The sequence below is a fragment of the Lissotriton vulgaris genome, chromosome 1_1, assembly GCF_964263255.1.
Source record: "Lissotriton vulgaris chromosome 1_1, aLisVul1.2, whole genome shotgun sequence".
In the NCBI taxonomy this organism is placed as follows: Eukaryota; Metazoa; Chordata; class Amphibia; order Caudata; family Salamandridae; genus Lissotriton; species Lissotriton vulgaris.
Window position 1 is genome coordinate 1,827,886,253 of NC_141685.1, and position 27,322 is coordinate 1,827,913,574.

Sequence of the window (27,322 nt, forward strand, 5' to 3'; positions counted from 1 at the left end):
GAGACTGTATGGAATAATAATTAAATGAAATCATTGAAATTTAGATGCCAGAAAAGAAATCAACAAGACTCAACTGATGAGAGTGCTCTCTTAACCAACTCGCATGAGAAATGGAATTTGCGTGACGGTTAAACTAACCATCAGATGGGTGATAACGCAGAAAAGACATTTTAGAAATTGTATTTACATTACCGCCAGACTGAATTAGTTATTAACATATTTCTTTAAGTTAAAACAGACATGCAGGGAAAATTTGCCTTTTTAAACTCACATATGCTTGTGTGTAGAGTTAATGTACCGCTTGTTTTCAAAAACTCATGCAAACAATTGGTGCAAAAATGCACCAAGCCATAATATTTATTGTATTTCCATAGCTAGGACCAGACTAGCCTTCTTTTAGTTTTTCTATTTTTTTAATTTCTCTCTTTGATAAATAAATGTTTTAGGAAATGCTAAACCATGGTAGGTGACCTGCATTTGCCTTGCTTTAACTTGTGAGTAGTATAGAATGTGCTGATTTTATATGAATGTATTTCTTCCTTCCAAGCTGCTTCTTTTCATTGTTTTTAGTTTCTAGCTGCCACATATTCACACAATGATGAACAAAGAGCAGTATATTAAAAGAAATAGAGCTTACAAGAAAACGTGAATCTCATGATTACACCAGGATGCTGAATTAAAATGTTTCTGTCCTTAGATTAGTTCTCTGCTTTTCATTGGAACCTGAATAAGCCTATAGTTTAGACAATGCTGAGATTCTCATGGGAAATATAATACAAATGCAACCAGTATAAATGTTTAGTAACAAATTGATAGTTAGATAGTCCACCGTCTACATTGTGCATTTACCGTAGGAATGAGGAAAGAAGCTGCAGACTATCAGCTGCTCCTCCATGATATATCTTCTTGGAGACAGCCAGGCTCAATCCACACTCTGGAATTCTACTGGCCCTATACATAAAAGTGATGTAGGACGCAAAGAGATGAGGAGTGGTGCAGGTAGCTGCAGCAGCTCAGGAGGAGTAGAGCTTGGAGTGGAAGTCAGGCCGGGCCGTGCTTACTCAGGCCCGGGCAGTAGTTAGAATGTTCGAGGGCGAGGATTTCAATGTGACCATTGGACCTGCGGGAAACCCAGTGTCCCAGAGACTGTGACATGCACCTGACTTGCACCCGACTTGCTTTGTGAGCCCAGACCTTTGCCTCCCGCTTCCAGTCACCTGCCTCCTGGCCCCCCCGGCTCAACAATCACCAGGCCCCCCCGGTTCAGCACACACCAGGCCCCACCCTCAAGGGAAGACAGGTAGACGAAACAGGCCAACTCGGAGGCTAGGTGTCTGAGCTGTGGCGGTAGTAGCTACTGGCTTCTGAGTGTGAACCCGGGCCCCTGCGGTAGTGGCCCAGCAAGGCCTGGGTGCAGCTTGCGGGCGGCCTGGTGTGTTCTTGCTCAGACCCTCCCCGATCCTGCAGACTCAATCCTCACCGCATTCTCCATTCACCTTAACCCACCTCTCTCATTGGCTCCGCCATACCCGCACACAAGTGTATCTGCCCAGCCGCTAGCTTGGAAATTGTCTGATCAGTGTGTGTGTGTGTGTGTGTGTGTGTGTGTGTGTGTGTGTGTGTGTGTGTGTGTGTGTGTGTGTGTGTGTGTGTGTGTGTGTGTGTGTGTGTGTGTGTGTGTGTGTGTGTGTGTGTGTGTGTGTGTGTGTGTGTGTGTGTGTGTGTGTGTGTGTGTGTGTGTGTGTGTGTGTGTGTGTGTGTGTGTGTGTGTGTGTGTGTGTGTGTGTGTGTGTGTGTGTGTGTGTGTGTGTGTGTGTGTGTGTGTGTGTGTGTGTGTGTGTGTGTGTGTGTGTGTGTGTGTGTGTGTGTGTGTGTGTGTGTGTGTGTGTGTGTGAGAGAGATTGGAAAGCAGCATTTGCCAACCCTCTCTGGCAAGCTAGAGCTGGCTTAAGCTAGCTACTTTAAGCTAGCAACTTACTAACAGCCTAGTACCTTGGTCTCAGGTGACAATCATGGTGTGGAAGAAACGCCGACCATATCCACCACCATCAGCTTGCAGGGGTGCCTACGGCCTCAGCTTAAGATCTGACTCTCTGGCTTCGAGAAGGAATCAACAAAATGTCAGGAGGTAAAACATAGAGTATTAAATAACCAGCCATAATAAGTTGGATCTCCTGTGCCTCTATTGTGTCTCCCCTTGCTCAGGTCAATGCAGTGGTCTCACAGAGGGGGTATGGCATCACTGGGAGTTGCAATTAGGCTATCATTCATTCATTCATCTTTAAAGAGACAGATAATGACATACTTAAAGAGACATTCTCTCTGCCACCCCAATAAGGTCTGGCAAGATTAGAGTAGCTGTCAAAACGACGAAGAAGTGTGGCTCAAAGAATAAAGTCAAGGTGGCACATTCATTAGAAAATGACAAACATATTTTAAGTCCCTATGCAGCCCTAGCAGCATCTCCGATACAACCTACTAAAACAATTCCATGTAGGTAGGCGAAAATCAGACTTTCTAATATCCCCAAGGCCTCAAGACCTGTAACCCTCAAGATTCTGTCCAACTCTGCCTTTGACTGACAACCCCCTTAACCATTCCAATTACCTTTTAGTTGTCAATGCGCAAGTGCACACAAAAGAAACTGATCAGCAAATCTGGGAGCTGCTGATCTGTTTCCTTCCGGATAACATTGCAGGAAGATGTCCACCTAATACCCAAATTGTTGCCTCTCATCTTGCCCATAGCAGTCAAGACACTCCATTTCCAGTAAGATCATTGAGAACATCAATACTAAGACTTTTCTCAGATAATCAGGACGAAGCAATGGATCAACCAACCAAATAAAACCACTAATTCTGGGCCTATCCATGATTAAGTCTTGCTCTCCGCGATTAAACTCCGGCACAACAACTGTGTTCGTAACCCTAGGACAAGTCTACCCCTAGGACAATCCAAATTACTTAATGGACACCTGTTCCCTAAAGCAAAGCGACCCTTTGCAGTACCCATCAGAAGACAGTCATCCCACAGATAATAATTCTCCCTATGCAGTGCCTTTGTAGTCCCCACTAAAAAACACAATGGAGGGGATTTCCTCTGCTTTACCACTTCATTCAGAAAATCTTGAGTTCCAAGTTGACTTAATGAATGTCCTATCTACTCATGTCTCTGGTATCGTGTGGAATCTCCAGGATTTGAAACAGCTTGATCAAGCGAGTGCAAAAGGACCCCAACACCTCATATCAGTCATGTCAAAGCTCGTCTATCTTGGATCTTCTAAAAACCATTCCCACTATCTTTACGAACATTTTAGTGGAGGTAAAACCCTGACCTTTCTTCTACCAACCAATATATTACCCACAGAAAGTGTGGGCAAGTCACCCACATCTTTCTTAAAGCAGATTCCAAAACACTAGTATGGAAGTGAGGGCAATGAGGTGAACCCAAAACCGTCCACCTTCATCAGATGGATTTATTTCATTGGTACATCAGCAACGACCTCCCTTAAGTAAAAGGGAGTGCAAACTGCTTAGGAAGCAAGGAACAACAAGCGGACAAGACAAATAGGTCTGGTACAAACCTTGCCCATATTTCGCCCAAAGTCCAAGATGCCATCCAAAAGAAAGAGCACCTTCGCAAGTGATGGTGTGAGATGCTCCATTTAAAAAAAACAATAGGGGCTCAACCTCAGAGTCAAAACAGAAAGAAAATGAATCTTTTGACCATGAAAAAAGGAGACTTGAAATTCCAACCAAAATAGTGCCCTCGCTACCTCCAACCAAACTGTTAGCTGAACAATATCTGCTTAGATTCACAGATCCTTTATGAACCTCGCCTCCAGAACATGAACAATGCAGAAAAAAATAGAACCCATCCTGCAACTAATTACCAGGAAGGTCAAACCAAGTCAAGCCAATTGTCGCCCACCGGAGTCAAATCTCACAAATTCTTTCTTTTTTCTTTTTCATTCTTTCTTTCCTCTTTGTGTTGTTCGGTCCTGATGAGAACCCCGGAAACATGGGGGTTTGATACGCATAGACCCTTGTTTTTTACCAAACCATTGTTTGTTAAATTCTTTTGGTTGTATTGTGCACATTTAGAAAATTGTTCTATAAAATTGTGAATATTTTAGGAGGTAACAGTGTGCACAAGGAACTAAGGTATCAACTATTGCTTTGTTTGGTTTAAGTGTTTGGGCCCATCACTAATTGTGAGATTGAATTAAGTGGCCCTAGGCATTGGTACATGGTTGTGTGCAGGTTGGATGCGCAGGATGAATGAAGAGCTTGGTTTGAATGAATGAGTTGGATTGTGAGTGTAATGAAGTGCGATTTGGTTAAAAATTGCCTTTATTTTTGATATGTTTTTGGTTATTTTTTGTTGTGGAAATTTCATTTAAATTGTTCGGTGTTTATTATGTATTATTGTGTCTTTTTACAAATAGTGAATTAAAAAATAACAGGTGTTATGGAAATAAAAGCTAATGATTAGCCTATGGTCGCATTGATTCATTGATCTTGTGCCATTTTTTGAAGTGGTGAGAATTGTTGATCAGTATTGGCATTAGGTTTCTTTTCTTGGTTTAAAGGGCTCAGCCTTACTGATTCAGAGCCACACCCTATATTGTTATATACTTTTAGAAGTTGGCATTTCTGTGTACTGTGTGTCTGCCTGCCTGCCTGATGTAATTTGCATGTCTAGCTTGTGATTGACAAGTGCTGGATGATGTGGGTGGCCCCAGGAGCCAGGATGTGTCTGCCCAGTGGTGAATAGGGAGATCTGCATGTAGATGAGAGGGAGGAGCTGCACCTGGACCTGAAAAAGACTGTGCCTTCACTCCACAATGCAGGCTCCACCCCCTGTGGTGCGTCTAATCACTGAGCCCCCACCTGACAAATGAGAGAGGAGCTGAGCAAAACAAAGGGCTCCAAAGCTCCTCTATACCAGTTCTGACTTTTATCCCCCCCTTTGTGCTGTGACACAAAGGGATTTACTAATATAAATATAGGGGCTGTGGCCCCATGAAATTGATCAGTCTTTGGTGCTGTTCCTGCAGGGCGTGCTGCTGCTGGAGCCCAGAGGGGCTGCTATGAGGGCTTGCCTCCCTGGGCCCTGCATTGCCCCTGGATGCCTCAGAGGACTTTTTGGGAGCTTTACCTGGCGCCTGGGGGCGCTATCTTTTGATTTGCCCAGCTGATGGAGAGCTTGCGGGTGCCCACCCTGCTTATTACTTTGTTTATGGGCAGGTGCCCACCCCGCATTGTTCGTGGCCTTTGTGGGTGCCCACCCCGCTTATGTGTGGAGCTGTGCTGGTGCCCACCCCGCTTATCTGCCGTCACGCCGGGTGCCGACCCCGCCAGTATCTTGGTGCAAAAACGGTAGCCTACCCCGGACTGAGGAGAACCACGATCACCGCTGAGGCCCGAGTCGCAGCAAAAGCGGAAGACCGGCAACAATGTGCCTGGTGGCGGGCGGGACTTGCGGTTTTGCTGAGGAAGTCCTGTGCACGACCCAGCAGCCTGAGGAGACGTCTGGAGCACAGCAAGCTCCATGATGAAGTCTTGGTCCCAGGAGAGGGACCGGGTAAAGAGCGGATTGCCGGCCCTGGGGCCCACGAGGAGGCCCAGAGGAGGTCGGTACCAGGAGTGAAGAGGCCGGACTGAACCTCCCTGCATAGCCCGATGAGTGGGTAGAGCGAGATGTGCCTGAGCGGCCCCGGCTGGCAGTGGGCCGCTCCAGCGAGGGGTACAATGTTATTCAAAGTTATTGTTCCTGTGAGCCCCGGTGAGTGAGGGCTCATTTAGCACAGGGCAGTGCCTATTTCCTGAGCGGACCTGCCATTACAGGCTGCTCCAACATTGGTAGACAATATTATTTAAAAAGCCCAGTGGGGCTCACCCTGGCATTACTGGTGCCTTTCAGGGCGCATTGTCGGCGCTCGTTTTAGCCACAGCTGCCCCGCCTGATAGAGGGCAGCTGCAACTGTTGGCGCATTATGGTTCAGAGAGCCCCAGAGCAGGGCCTCTTTGGTTATTCACCAGCTGTGCCGTCGTAGTAGGCAACTGCAATGTTTGGCCCAATTGTTTAGAGGACACAATGGGTGCCAGGCCTCATTTTTGATAGACACAGCTGCCCAGCAAGTAGTGGGCAGCTGCACCGTTTAGGCCATTCTTTATTTGGGGACATACCTTTTGAGTTAGGAGTGAGGTGCACTCCTTTGCCCCCTACTTTCACAGCTGCGCAGCACTTAGTGCCAGTTGGTACGTTAGGTCAGCGCAGATTGCGCACTATTGACTTTCGCTGCTTTGGCAGCGCGCCCTGACTTTTGGGACACAGGGCATTTGAGCCCCTTTTTAGATGGCCAGTTGGCCAGGGAAACTGTTAGGATTGTAGGGCACCAGGCCCTAATGTGATTGTGGTGCTAGGAAATGTAATGTATGTACTATGTTTTATGCAACCTGTTTTATAGCTCTAGACGTGGTTTTTATGATTATGAGGTTGTTTTGCATATTTTGGTTTATGCTAGTGAGATAATGTTTCACTGTGTGATTTATGCCCCTAACATGAGTTATGCTTAGGAGGTTAGAGTCTAATGTGTTCAGACTTATGAGAGGATTGCATAATGTGTTTATGCTGGTGAGATTGGGGCAGAATGAAATTCGCGCCTGAGGTGATACTGTGATTACCAGTGGTTACTAGTTGTACGTTGATGACATGTTTTAGTTTTACTAAGTTTGCTTTGTGATGGTTCTGACAGTGGTCCAATGGGACAGAAAACAAAAAGTGGGGGGAGGGCCCTAGGGGAAAGTATATTTATAGACCTGCTTGTATCTTGTCCCCCAACTAGACAGTAAACCACACGAAAGATACCAAGGGTCTTTTCTGATTATGTCGGTGAATGGAACCTATGTAGTGTCCCAGACCACCTATACCTAGAGGTTAATTAAGAGATTTACACAGGAGAAGAGAGGGAAGTAAAGTGCAGATTTGAAAAGAGAAAAGTGTACCCATCAGCCCACACAATAGTGGAACTTTGTCATCTGGGTGTTTTTGTTAACAGCTGGTGTCCAGTGAGCTCTTCCACAGGAGAAATCCTGAGGCTAGCTGAACTTGGACCCACCGGTTGAACCATCAACCGAAAAAGATGAGGGTTTGAAGGCTGAAGGGGCACGTTGCAGTGCTCAAAGTAGTGAAAAATGTGGAAGAAAAGAACAGAAGAATCTGAGTGATTAAAAATACCTGTCTTGATGTCTTAAGAAACTTTATTAGGTGCGCGCATCAAGACGGTATGATTAAAAGCAGAGTGAAAATAGTATGGAAGGAATTACTATTCACCATGAATGATAATTGGTCAACATGTTTCAGCCCTTAAGGGCTTTCGTCAGGACCTATGATGTACACTACTGCAACACTTACCACATGCTGTGATAGATAATTTTCATAGTGTAGACATATCTACTGTGCAGTTGTATGTCTATGTTTATCAACCTTCTCCTGTGAACAGAGTAAAGTGAGAGACGCACAAAAAAACACAATACATAAATGTAGTCAAAAATAAACATATCAAATGTATTGATATTGGGTGTGTCCGTTTTGTTTTCACTTTTCAACTCACCCAAATTTGTAGGGAGGAACTGCCTCACCTCACCTGGCGCTCGCTCAGGAAAAAAGGAGGCCACACGCTGAAATTTTCAGAATGATATCATATTATTTATCATATTATTTGGATTTATATGCCAAATTTTATATTATGTGACAGAAAGCAGACAAGCGGGTCTTAGGCTCATATAAATGAGACCTCTATATAAGTGACATGAGCCATGTTTGTTTGAGATGTTCTAGTAAGATGTTTGCAATCTTTAAGTGTTAAAAAGATGGGTTTAGCTATATGAGCAAAACTACTTTTTAATCCGGGTTTTTCTTTCCAATCTCCATAGTTCCAAGAGATGGACTTTGCAAGAAAAACAAGTAAAAGGAAAGCAAGTATTATGTATCATCTGAAAAAGTCTGAAAAAATCCTCCCAGACCTCGATTTCAATGCTAAATATAGTTAGTTATAATTACCAAGCTTTTAAGGCTCCATTGTACCACTGAGCCGCGCACACTCACCTCTCCATCGTTGCCTCGGTCTGGCAGCTGAGCCGAGGGGGAGGTGGTGTGATTGCATGGAGCTAGGATATATGAAGCTCCAGCGCGGACCAGAGAGGGAGCTGTCTCTAATTAGCAGAGGTTTTTAATTTGTTCGATGTACACGCCATGGGCAATCATCATTGGTTCCGGCTTAATTAGTAGGCTCAACTGCAAGAGTTCGCACCTATCGCTATTGGTGCGAGTGCTCCAGGCTAGCGACGCCCCCACAAGCGTGCGCAGATTCACGGGTCCGAGAGTGGAAAAAGGAAAATGCGCATGCGTGGAGGATAATAGTCCTTGCGGACCGGAATGGAACCGTGTGTAACAAAATGGCCCAGGTTGTTGATTGGGCCGTTGAAAACCGGAACCGGAAATAATACATGCATTTGATTGTTTTTGCGTGTCCTTTCTAGTGCCCGATAATGCGTGTCATTTCTAGTGTCTGGTAAACGGGCTAAATCGAGCACTTCTTGGAAGGAAAGTGAGTTCTGGTTGGTATATTTAGAAAAAAGAACTGTCTGGTATGAGGGGACCAGTTTCACTACACATTCGTTCAATCAGCATATTGGTGTGATGTTGAAAGGGAGATGGTTGGTTTATCATGACGTGACCGGAAACGGAACCAAATGAGTGTGTTGATGTTTGTCCGCCCCATGTCACAAAAAGAGGTATTTCTTCAGCTCACTACCAAACTTGTCCAACGGTTTTGCGCCGATGAAGTAAACGTGAAAGTTGATGTACTTTAAATTCTCTGCATTCTTATACAGTAATGCTGGCAAAATCGAATGGAGATTGATGAATCCCTTCGACGCTGGCAAAGACGGCGGGACATGGGCACAACAAGCGCTTAAGAGAATTTGTCTATAGGATGTTGTATCCAAACTAGTCATGTCCAAAGAGAAGATTCTCTATTGTATTTGAAGCTATAGTTCAATGTCGCAAACTAGTTTGTAGGACTCTACAACTAAGACATACAAGGTACAATCGTAACCTGTGATGGATGATCATGGTATTATCAGGACTTAGTGAAGTGAAGGGATAAGGCTGTTATCCTAAAAATCTCATAACACTCAGAGAGTTGTGATGAGATAGTACATTTTTAGTAGTAGTGGAATAGCAGGTAAACTGGCAAGGCAGTGGCCTCCAAACCTTACCAGGCATGGTTGGAACTTACAGCTGCATCCAAGGAATGTCATCATTCAGCCCTTCGGTGTCACATTTCAGTTTATAGATCCATTTTTGTTCTTTCCTCAATAGAAATTGGGAAATGTCACTGACGTGTTGGGGTATGAAGGGTTGTTCCAAGATGACCCACTCTAACTCATCTGCAAGATGTTTCATTGTGAGAAAGTGAGACGTCAACCGGTTCGCTTGCTTGTTGCGCCTGATTGTACTTTTGTGCTCCTGTATGCGCAGTTTGATCTTTCTCGTTGTCATTCCTATGTACCGCAACATACATGGGCAGGTGATTTGGTAAATAACTTTCTCACTGTTGCAGTTGGTATGTCGTTTAAGCAACCAAGGACGAGTGGTGCCAATGTCAATTGATAGTGTCTTTTTTGTCTGGGGGCACACCGCGCAGTTCCCACACGGGTGATGTCCCTGGACTGGAGGGAGATTCCACAATGTCGGTGTAGATTCTTCCATGGTATGTCGGGGCCTGGTATGGACCAGTTCATCTCTTCAGTTGGTACTCTTCTTGAATGAAAAAAGTGGCAAGGGAATACTCTCACCTGTGCTGTTCAAAATGCGCCATTTTTGTCTGATGATTTTTTGGATCTTAGAAGATGCAGTGCTGAAAGTAGTTACACACGCCAATCTGTTGAGGGGAGGTTTTTCAACAGGGGGTTCTAACAGTGCCTCGCGGTGGTTATTCGCGGCTCGTTTGAAGGACTTGGTGATCAATGAACCAGGACATACATAAAAATGATTGGCCAACGGTGCTTCAGCAAGCATTAATCACCCTTCATCTGTCTGAAGTCTGGGACCTTAACATCTGTTTCACAGCATTTAAAAAAACAGAAAATTGTTAATAAAGCAGCTAAATTACAAGTCTGGACAAGCGACAAAGCTGAGATGGCTCGCAAAAAGCACAAATGGTCAGTTCTGCAAAACCTACCACACAAGTCTAATATCTCCATCAATCCAAGATTTCTGCACCTAATCAGTCTAAGGGCCTACCCATCAAAAGACAAGGTTTCCAGCCTAGAAAGAAACTTAGTCGGACCCTTATTGTTGTATATGCTCCAATTTTGAGGAGAGTGTATTACACTTCTTGTGCATCTTCCCTGCCGTCCATCAACTTATACGGAAACTGCTACGGCCCTCCAGATAAGATCCTGCCGCCCTGCTGTGATGACGCAGGGCAACAGAGTTTTTACTACACTTAACAGATAGTTAATAACAGTTAACAGACTATTATTAGCACAGCAGGGGCACAGTGTGGAGGATGAGTCATAGTTCAGTCTATGGCATGATACCCCACACATCTGCTGTATAGTATCTTGCTTAGAAACACTCATTAACTGTCTGGGTTCTGTCCATTTAGGGTTTAACCATTTTTCTGAAAACCAAAAAGCCCACTGTATCAATTGAATTTGTGTTTTATCCGCCACGCCAAATACAGATTTTAATTTATATTGAATCTTTGCAATGATTTTAAATCTAAAAATAAGCATGTACTTACTAGACAATCAAATGATTGATCTTCATTGGTTCGAGATGACCTAACACTGGAATACATTTATATTAGTGCATGCTTCCTAGCTAGAGTATGACACGTCTTTCTGAACTACTTTTTATGAGGAGTCCTTTGCCTGACCTTCTCTGATGTCCTCTTTTTGCAAATCTTAGGAGAGAGCTACTGCTGACCGCTTTAGTTACTTGCCACTTGGGCAGTGACTCCTGCGATTTATCTCATCCCTTTCTTTAGGATTTTATGGGTGTAGCTACTTCAGCACCCATTGCTCGAATAATAAGACTCTGCTGTCTCTATGGGGAGTTCTACTTCTTGAATACTCCAGAGATTTTGCTCTTTTCAAGAACCTTTTATGGGTTTTATGGAGTTCTCTAAATCTAATTTATAAAGAATAGGGATTTTTTTCCTTTATGGAACAAGCGGATTGCTTTATTTTTATTATTGTCTCTAATCACAATCTTCTCCATATTTCAGTAATTGGATCTACCTGACTTACAAATTTGAATAAAACTAATAAATAATTTACTAATCTCTTAATGAGACAAAGGTTTTGAACCTATCCCAAAATCTAATCATTGACTGAACAAAATGAAGATTTTTTTAAAATGTTTTGATTTATGCTTCATTCTAAAATGGTGGCAAAGATGCATTGACATGGAGAAGAACATAGCACAAAACTGGATCTCACATTCAATTCAATTCAAATATGCTTTATTCGAGGTTTACTCATAAAAGCATGAAAAGTTGTATTACAAAAAGGATAAAACTAGTTAAAATTTGATGGACAAGCAAATAATTTAAAAAACATAGTGTAACTACATCATAAAATTCATATAGAATACAGATACTCATTTAGTACATTATCTTACCAGATCAGTGATCTATTTAGTGATCGAGGAAATTTTGTCTAACAGTCCATGCCCATCCTAAATATTTGGCAGTAGAGATTGATATAGGGAGTAAAGTGCTAGTGCATATGATTCTTAAGGCTTCAGAACTGCTCGTAGTACCTAAGGACTTACACAGTGGAGATAACCAGATGCGTCTTGGTGTTACATAGGCCGAACAGGCAAATAAAAAATGGCCAGATGTTTCTTTGTAAACTCCACATGCCGGACAATTGCTAGTAGACGGACTGCCCCACCTACTAGTCAGAGCTCTGAGGGGTAGGGCACCTGCTCTGAGTTGGAAGAGGAGCTTCCTGTCCCTTGGTATAGTTATAGCATCCCAGTAAAGCTCTAAGTTAGGGTTAAGTTTTGCTTCTAAAAAACCTCCAGCCATAGTAGAGGAGCTGGTACCACTCCAGTTTCGGTGCGCCACCTCCTCCCAATAAGTGTCTTTTAGGACTTTTTTAGATGGAAATAATGCTGTCTCTGGGTGTTCCCACAGCATTGTAAGTGGTGGGTTGAAATAAGTTCAGGATAATTTATAAATCATTAATGTCCGCTCTGTCACCCGATTACCGCTTCTTTCCCTGCCTGCATGCCCATTGCCCTCTCACCCCATGCTCAACCATTTCTCTGCTGCCCACCTCCGCCAACCTCTCTTTGCTGTTCCTCCTCCATTGTCACAACAGACTCCACGCTCAATCAGCATTAACAAGTGTAACTCGCCATTACTAAAAAAACAACTTAGCATGCTAACCCAAGGTGCAAGTAGTGAGGAGGAGGAGCCTCTTCTGCAAAGTGTTGGGCTCATGCCCCCTGCATCTATTAATTCCTACTATAAACTACATATCCTTCTGTACTGCTTAACAAGCTCCCAGCTGATTACTACTAGGAGGCAGTAGCACCACAGAATAAACAGCCTACATTACCCTCCCATTCCAGTTTGTGGTGTCAATCACTCCAACTAAAAAACTTGTATACAAAGAGAAGCGACTGTCACAAAAGGATTACCTTGCGGTCTGAAGTCTTTTTTCAAAACTGGACGTTCGCATACAAAACCTTTATAATGTGTTGCAAACCACCTGGGTCGACCAAGAGATTTAAAGCTCCCAAAAACAAATTAAGCCATACCAGCCAATTTGAACTCAACCGGGACAATTATTGAAAACCGGCCACAGAAGCTACTGGAAATCCGTCTTGCCAAGTGGCAAATACAGAAACCAAAATTATTGCTTAATTGATTGAACAATATTTTTTGTTGGACAAATCAGACACTGATATAAAAAAGAAACCCGAGCGAGACGAGGCGCCTTGTGTGCCTTCGGAACTACCCACCACATCTAATATCCCCTATGAAGTACAGAGGCGTCCTCCGCTCTTGCAGGAAATAACTGGTGTATCCCAGGAGGGTGGGGGGAGTTAATATAATCTAACTGTCTTCAGCAGTTGACCCCAACCCTCCCCAAGCAATTACCACACTGCCCCTCAACAACTTTAAATATTTGGGCCAGTATGGTATAATTACAGAATTATTGCCACAAGTGTGCCGCTCAAATTACCCCAAGGAATGCAATGTACCCTTTATAGGGAAATCCTCCACCCCATGGGCAACAAAGAGACCGTCATTAAGGGAGTCTACAAGCTTCCTTTTGAACGACTCGGATGCAAAGATGGTAGGAGTTAATGAGCAGTCGATAACAGATCACACTTACGGATCAAACATCAAGAGATCATTTTTAAAACCGTATAGCAATTCCACAATTAATAATTTTCTTATGTCAATCAATTAATCTTTACTGACAGCAACTAATGTGCTTACATGGCAATTGCACAAACTTGAACTACAAATTGACCTAATGCAGTTCATAGCAAACACAATATCTAATATTGATTCAAATATTGGTAGTCTGAAACAAAAAAATAAATGCATTCTAACAAAGCAGCTGTAGCACTAGCTGTGCCTGTAATCTAACAGTAGATTAATTTATGCGCACTTCCAGAGCTACTATCATTACTTGTAGATACTTTAAAGCTTTCGAACAGTTATAACTTTCCTCAACGATCTCTTTAAAAATGAAAGCACCTGCCCACTAATAATCGCCATGGGGAAACGGGAGCGGTGAATCCCAAATTGATTCCCAATACTCCAACAATGAATGATCTCGCCAATGACAACACAGAGCCTCCTTGAGCAAAAGACATTTTTCATGAGGGGCTGAAGACTGCTATTGCTTTGGGCGAAGGATACCAACAGAAGAGTGTCATATTGACAGCACACATTAACAAACCACTCATTAGTAGCGGAAAGTAGGGTGAAGAAAAACACCCACCCGCCTCCCAAAAACATTAGGCAAGCCATATCTACAAAGATTAGCGTATATGAATATTCAAAGTGCTACATCTCAGAGTAAAATCTTCCCTTATTTTTTGTAACCCTAAAGAACATGGAGTAAGACCTACCTGAACTCTCTTCAAGGGATAGAACTAGGAGCCCTGGGCTAAATAGCAACTTAGGCCCTACCAGCTTAGTGGACTGAACCGCTTTCAAACATCCATGACACAGACGTCTGAAACAATTGAAGCCAGTACTGACCAAGATGCACAAAGCACTGTGCAATTACAACGAAAGACACAGGATCTTGATAAACCGTTATCTGCCCCTGTTGTCCTCCTGGGGAAAATCAGCTCTCAGAACATTGACATGAGACACCACAGTCAGTCACAAACTCAACGAGCAACCCATTATTGGGGATAATGAACGTAATGCTACCCAACTTCTCTAATGCCCATTGTATATCTTGAGGGGGACAAAAGATACATTAAACAGAGTAAATATTCTGCGCATACTTCAGCACATCCCTACTTTAAAGCACTTAAAATCTGAGGACATATTTGGAGTTCAATTCGACCGTTTGGACCACTCTCCACAATAGGACATGACCATAGTGACATAGAGCTCCTCACGGCAGGTGAATCAAGCCCTGACAGAACGCGCAGCATTTGAATACAGGAAAATTGAACAATCCAAAATTAAGTTGGCGAGATATCCTATATTTCAGATAACACCAACAGACGGTCCAGGCAAGAACCTCACCTTTACAGGTATCTTAAAGAATTCTCTCAATTCCTCGGATCATAATTAATGTAAAAATGCCCAATTTGGGTAAGCTGCAGAAAAGAACGCAAAGGGAAACATAGTTTTTAAACAGATCAACTGGAAGGAAAAGAGGAAGACTGAAGCTGGCTAGTAGCTATGCTGCAGTGTACACCCAAGATTGGTGGCAGCCGGTAGGGAACAGTGGTGGCGAGTTGAAAATCTTACCTTTTTCCATGACCTCTGTCTCCGCTTCTCTTTTCCAGTCCGGTCCGGCTGAAGCATGGAACATTCCAGTTCAAACTGGGGTGGCGTAGTGGGCAAAAGAACAATGGATTAAACCCAGAGCTCTTGACTGAGGGAGAATGTTTGAATCATTCAGCATTCCGTCCATCACTTGTTTCACTTACACGTTTTGCCCTAAGTGGGACGGGTATGCCCAGACGTGGGTCCCTCGCTCACTGTGCCACTAGATTCAAGCTAGCCTGGCTGATGAAGGGTGACATACCCCAAAACTGGTCCCAGGATGCTTGTTTCTGGTCCAGGGAGGAACTGTCTTGGCAGTTCGGTCTGTACTGTTCCCATGAGGCACAGGGTCAAGACTGATTTGCATGTGGCTGGGTCCAAACTGGGGAGGCGTAGTGAGCAAAAGAACAATGGATTTAACCTAGATCCCCCAGATCTCTTGACTGGGGAGAATGTTTGAACCATTCAGCATTCCGTCCATCATTTGCTGCAGTTACACCTACTTCTCTGCAGGAGCAAATACTTTTCCAGTGGCCTCTTGTTACTGTCTTCGGCTGCAGTTATCAGCCTTGTCCCTCTGGAGATTTTCGCTTTCCTTTCAGGGACTAAGTCCAAACTTTTTCACAGCAGCTTCGACCCAATGACATCAGACGATGACTGTCCCGCCTTGGACGACAACTGTAGCGTTACCCCGCATAACTTTTCCTTCTGAGAACACTTTTCTCTGAATTTTTTTTACGTCCGAAGGTAAGCACTGACCGGACCCAGTCCTCTTTTTCTATCTGAAACACGCTTCAACATTTTTCAACCTTGACCCGGTCTCATGGGTCTAAATGTCAGTGGTTGGCACTTTGATCTTTTATGAGCTAGTTTTTACAAAAACCTTTACAAATTCATAACTCCAGTTCTACTGGTGGAATTTTTCTAATTTTGGTGACAAATTTATTCAAATGTGATAATTTTTTCTAAATTAGTGGGGGATTTTTCTTGTGTTGTGTTTGCACGTTATCACTGTTTGTGTGCGGCATAAATACTTTACATTTTGCCTCTAAGTGAAGTTTGACTGCTTTTTGTGCCAAGCAGACCCTGAAGCAGAGGTCAGACCCGGGACCAGGGTTCGATTCCCGACACGGCAGGGTGTTGAGCTCAAATGTCCACGGACTTGACAATTCTCGCTTCGGTGCCTGACCTAATCATGGGTTCACACTCTGCAACTCTGGGCATTAAGCTTGCTTAATCTCCACAACGGCCCCCCCGCGGCGGGATGCCTGGCTTTCACCTTGGGGATGCCCTGTAGGGGCTATCTCACAGGGAAAAACCAGGACGGGTTCCCAAGGCAAGCGCGGAGATACCCCTTCGGGGGTCGATTCTGGCGCTATATAAGAAAAATATAATAATAATAATAAAGCTACTCTAGGCACAGGTTAATGTACTGAATTTTTATGGTTCAACTTGTAAGGGATTGTGGCTGTTGCTTGACCAGGGCTCACACCCCAGTCAACTAACAATCCAATTTCTCAAAGTGGGCAATGACCTAATGGTTAACCTAGAGTTAGTGGTCTCTTTGTTCATAGAAGCAATGGCATTAAAGTCAATTTTGAAAAAACAGGAGTTGATCATTTTACGAAAAACAAACGTGGAGATCATTCAGGATGCATCTTATGAAAGCTTAATTGCAACCTTTTCCAAAACAACCATGATGCAGTCGTATCTAAAAGAGGCCCTAAGCAAATGTTCAATGTTATGTGCTAGATTAATGACCCTGCAGATACAGTAAAGCATGCTCAATGGGGTAAACCTGGACAGCAGGTGGAGTTGCAGGTTCTTTGACATTCGGTCTAAATCCATGCTCCATTTACTATGTTGCGGTCTATTTTTAACCGCACATCTTGTTCTACTGAGACCAATGATTTTAGCATAGGGTATCTCTGTGTAAAGAAGCTTGAACCTACTGCTGAAGGACTCGTAGGCTGATGGGTCTCGCACTGATTGGCCAGTTTCTAAACAGTTTGCATACTGCCATTAAAAAAAAAAAAAACAGTCCTTCCTAGTGGAACAAGGGCCTACCCCTACACATATTTTGTTTTGCTAGATTACAAAATATCATGGTACGTCTTATATTCTTTTATAACTAGTGATAGAGCGCAAGCTCACCTGCTCAACATACTCACCTGGGCCCATAAAACGAAGTATATATTTAAACAGGTAAACTTACACTCAACTTTTACATTTTACCATTCGGGATCTATACCATTTGTCTTACCAATCCAAGCCACCGATACCTACAGTCCTAAAGGATCAAGGGAGTTAGCAAGCTAATAGGTAGTATAATAACATTTAGCATTTCATAAATAACCACAAACTCGAGACCAATTTAAGTTCTTTTATCTAAGTAAATCTTTAAAAGTTAGAAAAACCATGAAATCAATAATTTCCTGTTCTATTTAGAATGATGTAGATTAGAACAACATATGCAAATGATTTGAAAAGAAAATATCATTAAGCATTTAGACAAAGGGTGGGTAGGGAAAAGGTAAAACAGTACAATGACAAACCCACACTTTATAGTTTGATTTGATTTGATTTGAAAAAAATTTGTAAAGCGCGGCTAACACCATTAGGTTTCTTGGCGCTGTGCTGGGGCGTGCTGAAAAGAAAAAGATGTGAGACAGGATCTAAAGGTATGAGATAGTGAAAAGGTAGGTTTTAAGAAGTGATCTGAAACCAGAGTATGAAGGTGCAAGTCTAAGGGAGAGTGGGAGGGAGTTCCAGAGGGATGGAGCCAGAAGAGAAAACCTCAGGCCCCCGTGTTTTTTCCTCTTGAACCTGGGGACGGATAGCAGGGCCATTTGAGATGAACGTAAGTTGCGGGACGGGGTATAAGAATGGAGAAGGGAGGAAATAAAAGAGGGACCTAAACCAGAGAGAGACTTGAAGATAGTGCAGCCCAACTTAAATTTGCAGCGGGCGGATATCGGCAGCCAGTGAAGACTCTTTAAAAGTGGGCGGACATGCTGATCTTTTGGCTGGTGGAAAATCAGGCGGCAGCCTGATTTTGTATCAGCTGGAGTCTTCTCTGTTGATACTCAGGGATGCCGACGTACAACGCGTTAGCATAGTCGAGTCGACTGATCACTAACGCCAGGAGTGCTAACGTGAGCGCTTCGGTAGTAAGTAGGCGAGATATTTTCCGGAGTTTCCTGAGTTGGAAGTGGCTGGCGGACACCACTGCACTAATCTGGGGAGTCATAGAGAGGTCATTACTAATAATGACACCTAGACTTTTGGCAGAGTTGACTGGAGAGGGAGGGTTTCCAAGGCTGGCAGGCCAGATGGAAGGTTGCCAGGGGTTGGAGGCTCCCCCGACAAGAATCAGTTCAGTCTTGTCGGGGTTAAGCTTCAGATGGTTTAGGCTCATCCAGTCACTGATAAAGCAGAGTGTGTTTTGGAAAGTAGAGATGGAATCCTCGGAAGAGTCAATATTGAAAATCAATTGAATATCGTCCGCGTAGTTGAACGCAGTAACGCTCAACCCGCGGAGAGCACGGAGTAACGGAGCTAAATACAAATTAAAAAGGAGAGGGGATAGTGAAGAGCCCTGGGGGACACCACAGGACAACTCAACCTGAGTGGCGGAGAACTGAGACAGCCTGACAGCTTGTTGTCGTTCCGTCAGGAAGGACTGAACCCAGTCAAGAGCAGTCCCTCGGATGCCGGCCTCTCCGACACGGTCGACCAGGATCCCATGGTCGACCGTGTCGAAAGCGGCCGATAGGTCCAGAAGGACAAGGGCTTGTCGGGTGTTAACATCAGCCCCTCTGCGCAGTTCGTCCAGCACGGAGAGAATGACAGCCTCCGTGGAATGCGCAGGTCTAAACCCTGCCTGTTTAGAATCTAAAACACACGAGTCCTCGATGAAGGAACTGAGTGTGTGGGTAACGTGCGATTCCAAGACTTTGCTGTGGAAGGGAAGAAGGGATATAGGACGGTAATTGCTCAGAATGGAGGGATCTGCCGAAGGTTTTTTTATAATGGCAACCACCTCGGCCTGTTTAAAGGAACACGGAACTACCCCGGTGGCCAAAGAGTTGTTAATGAGGGCCAGGGGGGGCTCGGGGCAGGAGATGAAGGCAGCTCGAAGGACCGAGGGAGGGCAGCAATCACGAGGAGAACCAGAGGAAATTTTGTGCAGAAGCGAGGAGAAAATGACCGTCGAGATAGGAGGAATAGCAGTGAGAGTGTGAGAATTGGAGTATTTAGGGGGCTCAGTAGTTAGGGGGTGAACAGGCGAAGTGTGGGCAGCAATACTGGATTGAATTTTTGCTATTTTTTCGATAAAAAATTCGTTCAGGGAATCGCACAGGGCTTGGGAGGGGAGTGGCCCTGGTGTAAGTCTGGCTGGGTTGGATAGTTCTTCTACAATAGCAAATATGTCCTTTGACTTATTTGTGGAGTCCATAATTTTATTTGAAAAATAAGTAGATTTGGCCAGGGCTATAGCGGTTTTATAGTTTTTGAGTAAAGAGGAAAATACCTCCTTATTCTCAGGGGAGTACCCTCGGCGCCATCGTCGTTCTGATTGGCGGAGGCCTAATTTAAGAGCTCTTAGGTCCTCGGTGAACCACCTTTGAGCGTCATGGCAGCGTCTGGCTCTGACTAGTTTTAAGGGAGCTACTACATCGGCAGCAGAAGTGAGCCAACGGGTAAGGTTGAATGACTGAGTGTCAATAGAGCCAGGTAGATCAGAGGTAGAGGGGACTGAGGAGCTAAGAATAGAATGAAAAGTGTTTAAGTCTGACCTATTCCAGTTGCGGGCCAGAAAGTTTGTCTCTCGAGGCTTGATGGTAAGCCTGGGTATCCCTAATGTAAATGTGATTAAAAAATGGTCTGACCATAAACATGGCAGAACGCGAATGGCGGATATGTCCAAACCGGATGTCCACACCTGATCTAGGATGTGCCCTTTTATATGCGTGGGCGAATGAATATGCTGAATGCAATTCAGGCCTGACATGAGGTCTGAGAAGGCCAGTGAGCTGGGGGATTCGTGGGTGTCCGAGGGCCAATAATTAAAATCGCCCAAAACCAAAATATTAGAGTTGTTGATGGTGAGCTGAGAAATGAGGTCACCAAACTGAGCAGGAAAGTTGGGCATAGATAGAGGGGGACGGTAGGTCAAAACACATATAATAGTTACCTAGAATGGTGTGTTAACCAACCCTGGGCACAGGCTGAGACAAAAGATAAGAATTCCAAAGTGCAGGTGCCAGCGAGAAAGATCAGGTGCAGATCAGAATCAGGAGAGGTTACTGACCAAGTTGGATCAGGACAGGACCACCACAGGCTAAGACCGGCACCCACAGCTAAGTGCAGTTAACAGCCGAACCCCGATTGGGTCATCAAACTCCTTCCCAGAACCCCATTTGGGATATCGAATCTTCTGACAGCTTGCTCCGCCGGCACCTCTGCTCTCGATCACCTATTGAGTGCATTGGGTCAGTGACAGGTCAGCTATTCGGACAAGTCGGACAATCTAACTAGCTAAGCCTACTCTAGTTATACTATTTTCCAGGTCAGTGTACCACCCCCAAATGTTGCAAATGTGTGAATCCCACAATTTTATTGGACAAGGGACGAGAAGTCATCACACCATATTGTTATGAGGCAACTTGTCAATCATGTATTTAAATGTTCCATCCCATTACTTTATCTTCCCATGTACTTTTTATTCCGCCCGGTAGTGAATGTAACAATAAGACATTTAACGTTTTATTTAATTCAGCTTCCTTTGGCAGGGTGAGGAGGTCGCTTTTCATAGTTTCTTAGTCCATGTCAGATTTGGCACTGTTTCGATGCCACAGCTTCAGTGGCTTGGGGTTTCTTTCGCACAGGCGCAGTCTCTCCAAGATGGAGTTCAGAGGTACATTTAGGCCCAAATACGATACATGCAGGAATAGAAAAGAAACCGTTTTATAGACTCAGAATAGAAGGAATGCACTGTACACCACTTTTTTCTACTTTATTCCCATTATTTTATTTAAACTATTGCATTAAAGGTTAGGCAAAACAAACAGCTTAGCAAAGCAGTGATGCAAGCTTCTTGCACGTTAGGACACAGAACAGCCATCTTGGTTCTAGTGCACAGAAGCTAAAGTTTTTCCACCAAGCATGTCACGTGAGTGTGACAGACGCATGCCCAGTAGAAAATCCTGCATAGCAACAGCCATTTTAATGCAAGCGGATTATAGTTAGTAAAAGCACATTGTCGAGCTTCCCCTAGATATATAAATGTCGTGTAATGCAATATTAATATGACAAAACATGTTAGTTAGTACATTAATACTATTTTTGAGAGGGCTGAATACAAGCAAGTCCCTTTACGTGTGAAACATTGCTCCATCACTAGAACTTTAAAGTATTTGTAGATCATTCATTTTTTTGATTTTTATAAGGTGTATACTGTGCCAGTTGTTATTAATGGACACGATAAATGATTGGCTGAGTGAATGAGTGCTGCTTCAATACCCGAAATAGATTTATTTTATTTTATTTTATTTGCAAGTTTTTATGGCGCTGCGAATCGACTCCCGGAGGAGTATCTCCGCGCCTTTGGCAGCAACTAAAGAGCAGCAACTCGTCATGATCCAACTTCAGAGCCCTTCACCAGCTAATGTTTGAAAAAGGAAAGTTTTAATGGCTTTTAGATAGGATTCTATTGAAGGATATAAGGTTATTACAGTCCATGATCACCTTTTTGTTTTTTCTTGCCCATTCATGAGATTTTACAAATTCATCTACATTGTGTAAAATGCAAAAAGTCAATTGTCTGTTACTCACAGGAATTGCAAGCATACACTGTGTAAACTATGTGTATTTTCGCAATGGTTGTAGGTCAAAAGACATTCTACCGGCATCTGAATGCTTTATCTATGTGTATAGAATGCACCAAGCTTTCTACACAGTGGGATGAAAAGTCAGAGCATTTGCTGTTTTGTTTAGTTTTGTGTGTATCTTCACTGCCAAATATACATCATGAACTATTATTGATTAACAATAAAAAATAGTTTTTTTCTTAAATTTAGAATGTTTTTCTCATTCTTCTATAATTATTTAGAATGTTGTGCCTTTTGATTTTAGGAGCTACGGATGCAGCTAAAGATATGTAAGTACTACAATTTGAAGTTGTTAATTTTGTGAAATATTTGACCGTTAGCACTTGTTTTAAGATTTATTTTTTAGGGAGACAAATTAAACACATGAGGGGCAAACGTGAGCTACATTGTTTTGGATTAATATTTAAATGTGTATTTTTTTAGTGGTGTGCAAAAAATTATAGTTAACTATTTTTGACACTGTCATGGAGTCAATGATAGTTGGTCCGTGATACATACTGTTTACGGATGTATTGTCAAATAATGCAGGCGATTACATTTTGGGCTCCTAAGGTCAGGCATGTATTCTTTGCATCTAGCTAACCTGGAGAGGGGGGTGGGTGGGAGGCTGGTAAGTATTGATGATCCTGATTAGTCCATAGCTAAAACAAGAGTGCCTACAAACTCTTCCAGGCTCTTTGGAAAGGGGCTTCAGCTAGATGTTTTAAATGCAGGACTGTAGGTCAGAGGGGGGGAGAAATCCTGCCCCACTGGTTGAAAAGGAATAGATAAAAATGTATGATCTGTATCGCACTGTCTACTGATACCATGAATAGCTTTCCAAACACTAATCTACTGAGATGAAAAAGCTCTGTCACAAAACAATTTGAGTGTGGGCTTTCTCTGGCATTGACCAAGAAAACTAGTTGGAGAAATGTGTTTTTTCCCATTTGTTTACTTGTCACTCAGATAGCGCAAACATTCTGTGGAAGCATATCTGCTGCCCTGTACCACGTATCAGTAAGCCAGCAAGAGGGCAACTTCCATGTTAGGTCAACCAACATATCTGACCCGTGCCGAGCTGAATTGGCCATTGCACACTCTGGCATTTTCACAGTCTAAGGGGTTGCTTTCAGAGTTGGAGTGGCCGTCATGACTCAAACGTTCCCCTTTGGTCTCATTCTAGTTGCAGATACCTCCAGTGTGGGACTTGTTTGAAAGTTTTGCAAAGGATGCGTTTAGTTTTTAGGCTGGCCTGGCCCCATCACTCCAACTCTTTACCAAAAGACAACCAGGAACATAAGGAATGAAGAGCATAAGAAAAGGAGGTTTCACACAACCTTGAGCTATTGCCGCTGCTGCTGCTGCAGCATCACAATGCACAAGAAGAGATGGGATGAAAAAAAGACAATGTGAGCGCCATTTCCTTTCTAGTTGCCGATACCCATTGAACTCCAAAAACTCTAGCCCAATACTTTAATCTCCGTGTCTCAATGGGACAGTTTGCTTCTTCAGTAAATTACTTGTTATTGCTAACGACAATGTTGACGGGGTGGAAGTAGAGTACTATTTGAGTTAAGGTTGCAGTGAAAAACGTCTCAAAAGGCGAGCAAAAATAAACAGAGTTAAATATTTGTCTGGTTCTGTTTTTCTTCTGTTGTGCTCTATTCACACACAAGTACACATATTTACACTTTGATACAGTATTTTACTATTTGTAACATTTCTGTACTTTTTGATTAGACATGCCTATTTTGCTGTAGGGACGTCTTTTAACCTAAAAGGTTACTATTTGTTTGTGTTTGAAAAATAAAGTGTTCGTCATAGAAATACCTCCTTCAAGCACTGCTCAAGTTGATTCTTAAGAAGTCGATCATCTTTTGAACATGAACAGGGATCAGCTTAACAGATGACTTCTTTTTTTATTTCATATTTTTTTTTTTTGCGGTTTCAATTAATGTTTTTGTGGGGCAGGTTAATTGTTGCACTAAAACTATGGAATAAATTGTCATTGCGCGCCTTTGATTTCACCCAAGAGCATAGAGATTGTAGGTGGATCGGCTGGCTGCCAGCAAAAATGATCTCCGAGTTCATACGGATCATGGTAAACAATCCAGTAGTGTGCCATAAGCATAATGGAGACCTAAGATGGTCATATGGAAAAAAGCTTTCCACAACCAAGTGTATGTTGCATTGAATGTAAAGCTAAAGTTATCAAGGGTGGAGCATGGCTGCAATGAAGACGGCTGGCCCCTAGAGAGCTCTGTGGTCAACTACTCCATTACTGGGGAAATTATAGCTTCAGTGGCCCCATTTTATTTTAGAATTGATTGGAAGTCTCCCTTGTGTACAGTGAATGACCCAGAGCCAGCAATGCTTAAACATTTGACTAATATGGATCGCACTGAATAATTATTGAAAGCCAGGAAACCCCGGCATAAGTAATTTCTGAAATTTGAACCTCAAACCAATACACAAAAATATAGAAATAAGTAAACACCAATTGATTTCTCAAATATTGAATTCTTTTGTTCACATCAAATAAAGAAACATTTCAATAAAGAAACATTTCAATTTTACTCTATCTGTATAATATTTGATAATTTTGACCAATCAACTTTAATATTTAGAATAGGGCTCATGGTCCTCTGGGGGTCCTAAGACCATAGTTTAAGAACAACTGCCCTAAGCGATTTGGGGCGGCAGAGTCCGGCCAGAGCGCACAAGCCTCAGGCCGTTAGACATTGCCTAGGAGTGAGAGCTACGAGCAGAGCTGCATGTGGCAATGATAAATGACACTGGCTGCTCATATCGGTAGGGTAAAGCAACCGTGGTAGCTAAGGGTAACTGGAACCACTCCATTGACCCGGTTCTTGACTGCTCTGGTCATTCAAGCCCTAGAAGCTGACAAAGTATTTCTGAAGGACCACTTGACTGATCACGGTCTTCTCTACCCCCTGGAAACATGGACACCATAGGGTGTACACTTTTCTATCCTGTCCACATAGAATGGAGTCCAGAATTGACTACTGACTGGTACATACCAGGTTACTATCAAAGGTCACCGAATATGCAATAGCCAAAAGCTGAGTTTCTGGCAATGCTCCTGTCACTCTGCAGCTAGATCTTCGGTTGATGTCCCATGTGATAAAATCTGGAGAATGGATGTGGTGGGATCCCTTTTTGAAGGTAAAAAAGAAAGCTACTTGCAGGAATACTTAGGATTGAAGAAACCTACAGTGTAATTTGTACAAACTGTGGGCAGCAGGGGAAGTGTATATTGTAGGCAAAATGACAAGCAACCTCTCAATAGCTTCACCCACACATAGAAATTGAAGCAGAGATAATAGAACTAAAGAAGACCTTTCGAATAGCATCAACGAAAGCAAACTTAATGCCACCACATTGAAGAAAGGTGAACTGAACACCTTACTTCCATTACAGGCTGAAAAAGCTTATGTTGTTTCAAATGACACCATTACGAACATGGTAAAAAAGCAGGCAGGTTTCTCATTCTACATTTGAAGCAAAGACTCGAAATCCACTATTCCAGAGATCTACAATGAAAATGGCTTACAGCTCACCTGTCGGAGGGCCATTACTAAGGAATTTTCCGGATTTTACTTTTATTTTTTTAATATACCTCTGACGCAACAGTAGACTAAACTGCCAAAAAGGTTTTCACAACTAATCTGCCCATCATACAATCAGCTGAAGCACTCCGAGAAGGGTTAAATGGAGAAATGATGAACAAAGACATCCCAGATTTGATGAAGGCAATGCAAGATGGGAAATCGCGGGGAAAGAATGACTTCCTGATGTGATTTCATAAATATACAGCATGGCTTCCTAACCCTTCTCCAAAGAAAGGTGTTGAGTGACCAAAGAAAAGGCAGGATTTCATGCTGACTTTAATAGAGCCATAATCGCACTCATTCCAAAACCAGGGTAGGACCCGCTGTACTGTGCAAACCAAACCTATTTCAATAATAAACATGGATGTTAAAATCCTTACAAAGGGCTTAATGAACAGACTTAAACGGGTAATTCAGTTGAGTTACACAAGGACTATACTGGATTTGTCCTTTGCCGGACTTCCCAGAATCACTTGCGTATGCGCCTGCATCTACTACGGTGCTCTCGACTGCAGGGTAAGGGTAGCATAGTAAGGATGCCATTGGCCCTGGTGCAATCGAGGAAAATGGCCCCCTAGACTGGTGTTGGAGTAGTAAACCTTGGCAATTATCAGGGTTCAATGAGCCGCTCTGAGTCCTGATGCCGCTGCACCAGTGTTAGTTATGCCCTGAGAAGACAAAAAAGTGTCCTCCTTCCATGATTTTGAAAAAGCTTTTGATTGAGTAGCATGGTAGTGCATTTTATGCTTCATGAGTAGAATTGGTCTGGTTAAGCCTTTATCGAAATGGTAATATGGATTTTAAAGACCCCGATGGCAGTAGTTCATAACGGTGGCTTCCAATCAGACCTGTTCTTTATTCAGAGAGACACCAGCCAGGAATGTTCCCTGTCACTCCTACTCTTTCTCCTGGTGTTAGAACCTTTAGTAATTGCAATTCAATGCTTTCAAACCATTAATGTCATAGTCTGGACGGAACCATTCTACTAATGCTGTACATTGGCGATATACACTTTACACTACATTGCCATTCATAAGTCTTTATTGCGATTCTTCATCATTAAAATACAAGATAATCAAAAAATACATTATTACAAGAGGCATCCATTAAATGTAATCCAAGTTTATACAAATATAAATTAAGTTACTACTCCATCTCCTTAATAAATACATACATATACAATAACATTATTAAAATCAATAAAAAAATTAAATGTTTTTATCCCAGCAAAAAACTTGGATCATACATTAATGTCATAGCTAAAAGCTATTTAAAAAAAAAACACATGAGGTGCGGTATATGTATGGAATCGGGGACCTTACATGTTACTTTGCCCTCCTGTTTTTGCACGCAAGACCCATGCCCAACTCAGGAACTTAGCAATTCCTATGACTACATATTGTTTAGGGTCGGTTTACAACAATCTCTTTGCCACCATTGCTGAACTAGTACCCATAAGCTTACCCATGGGTTTCAATCATGTACTTCTCGGCTTATGATAAACCGGGCAAACAAATAGGAAGTGGTCTATATCTTCTATCTGATCTTTACAATACTGGCACTTATTACTAGTGGTAGTACCCCAATTACTAGTAAGCCACTGCAACGGCAAGGTTCCAACCCTTAACTGATGGTATAGTTTGCGATCTAAACGTTTCATTACTAGATCCATATAGGCCTCCAAATGGGGTTCATGCCTAATACCAAGGTAATCTCTTGACAATGACGGATTAACAAGGCTGGAGAATCGCTTCACT

At 42.9% G+C, this 27,322-nt stretch overlaps 1 protein-coding gene across 2 annotated transcripts in view; it reads left to right on the forward strand.

The window, feature by feature from the left end:
* The window catches only part of C1_1H12orf75 (chromosome 1_1 C12orf75 homolog), a 319,665-nt gene that overhangs the window by 55,008 nt on the left and 237,335 nt on the right, over positions 1 to 27,322 (forward strand). For both annotated transcript variants that reach the window (XM_086938150.1, XM_086938159.1), the window contains exon 2: positions 22,196 to 22,220. In XM_086938150.1, coding sequence (XP_086794276.1) covers positions 22,196 to 22,220 — 25 coding nt within the window. The remainder of the gene's footprint in view (positions 1 to 22,195; positions 22,221 to 27,322) is intronic.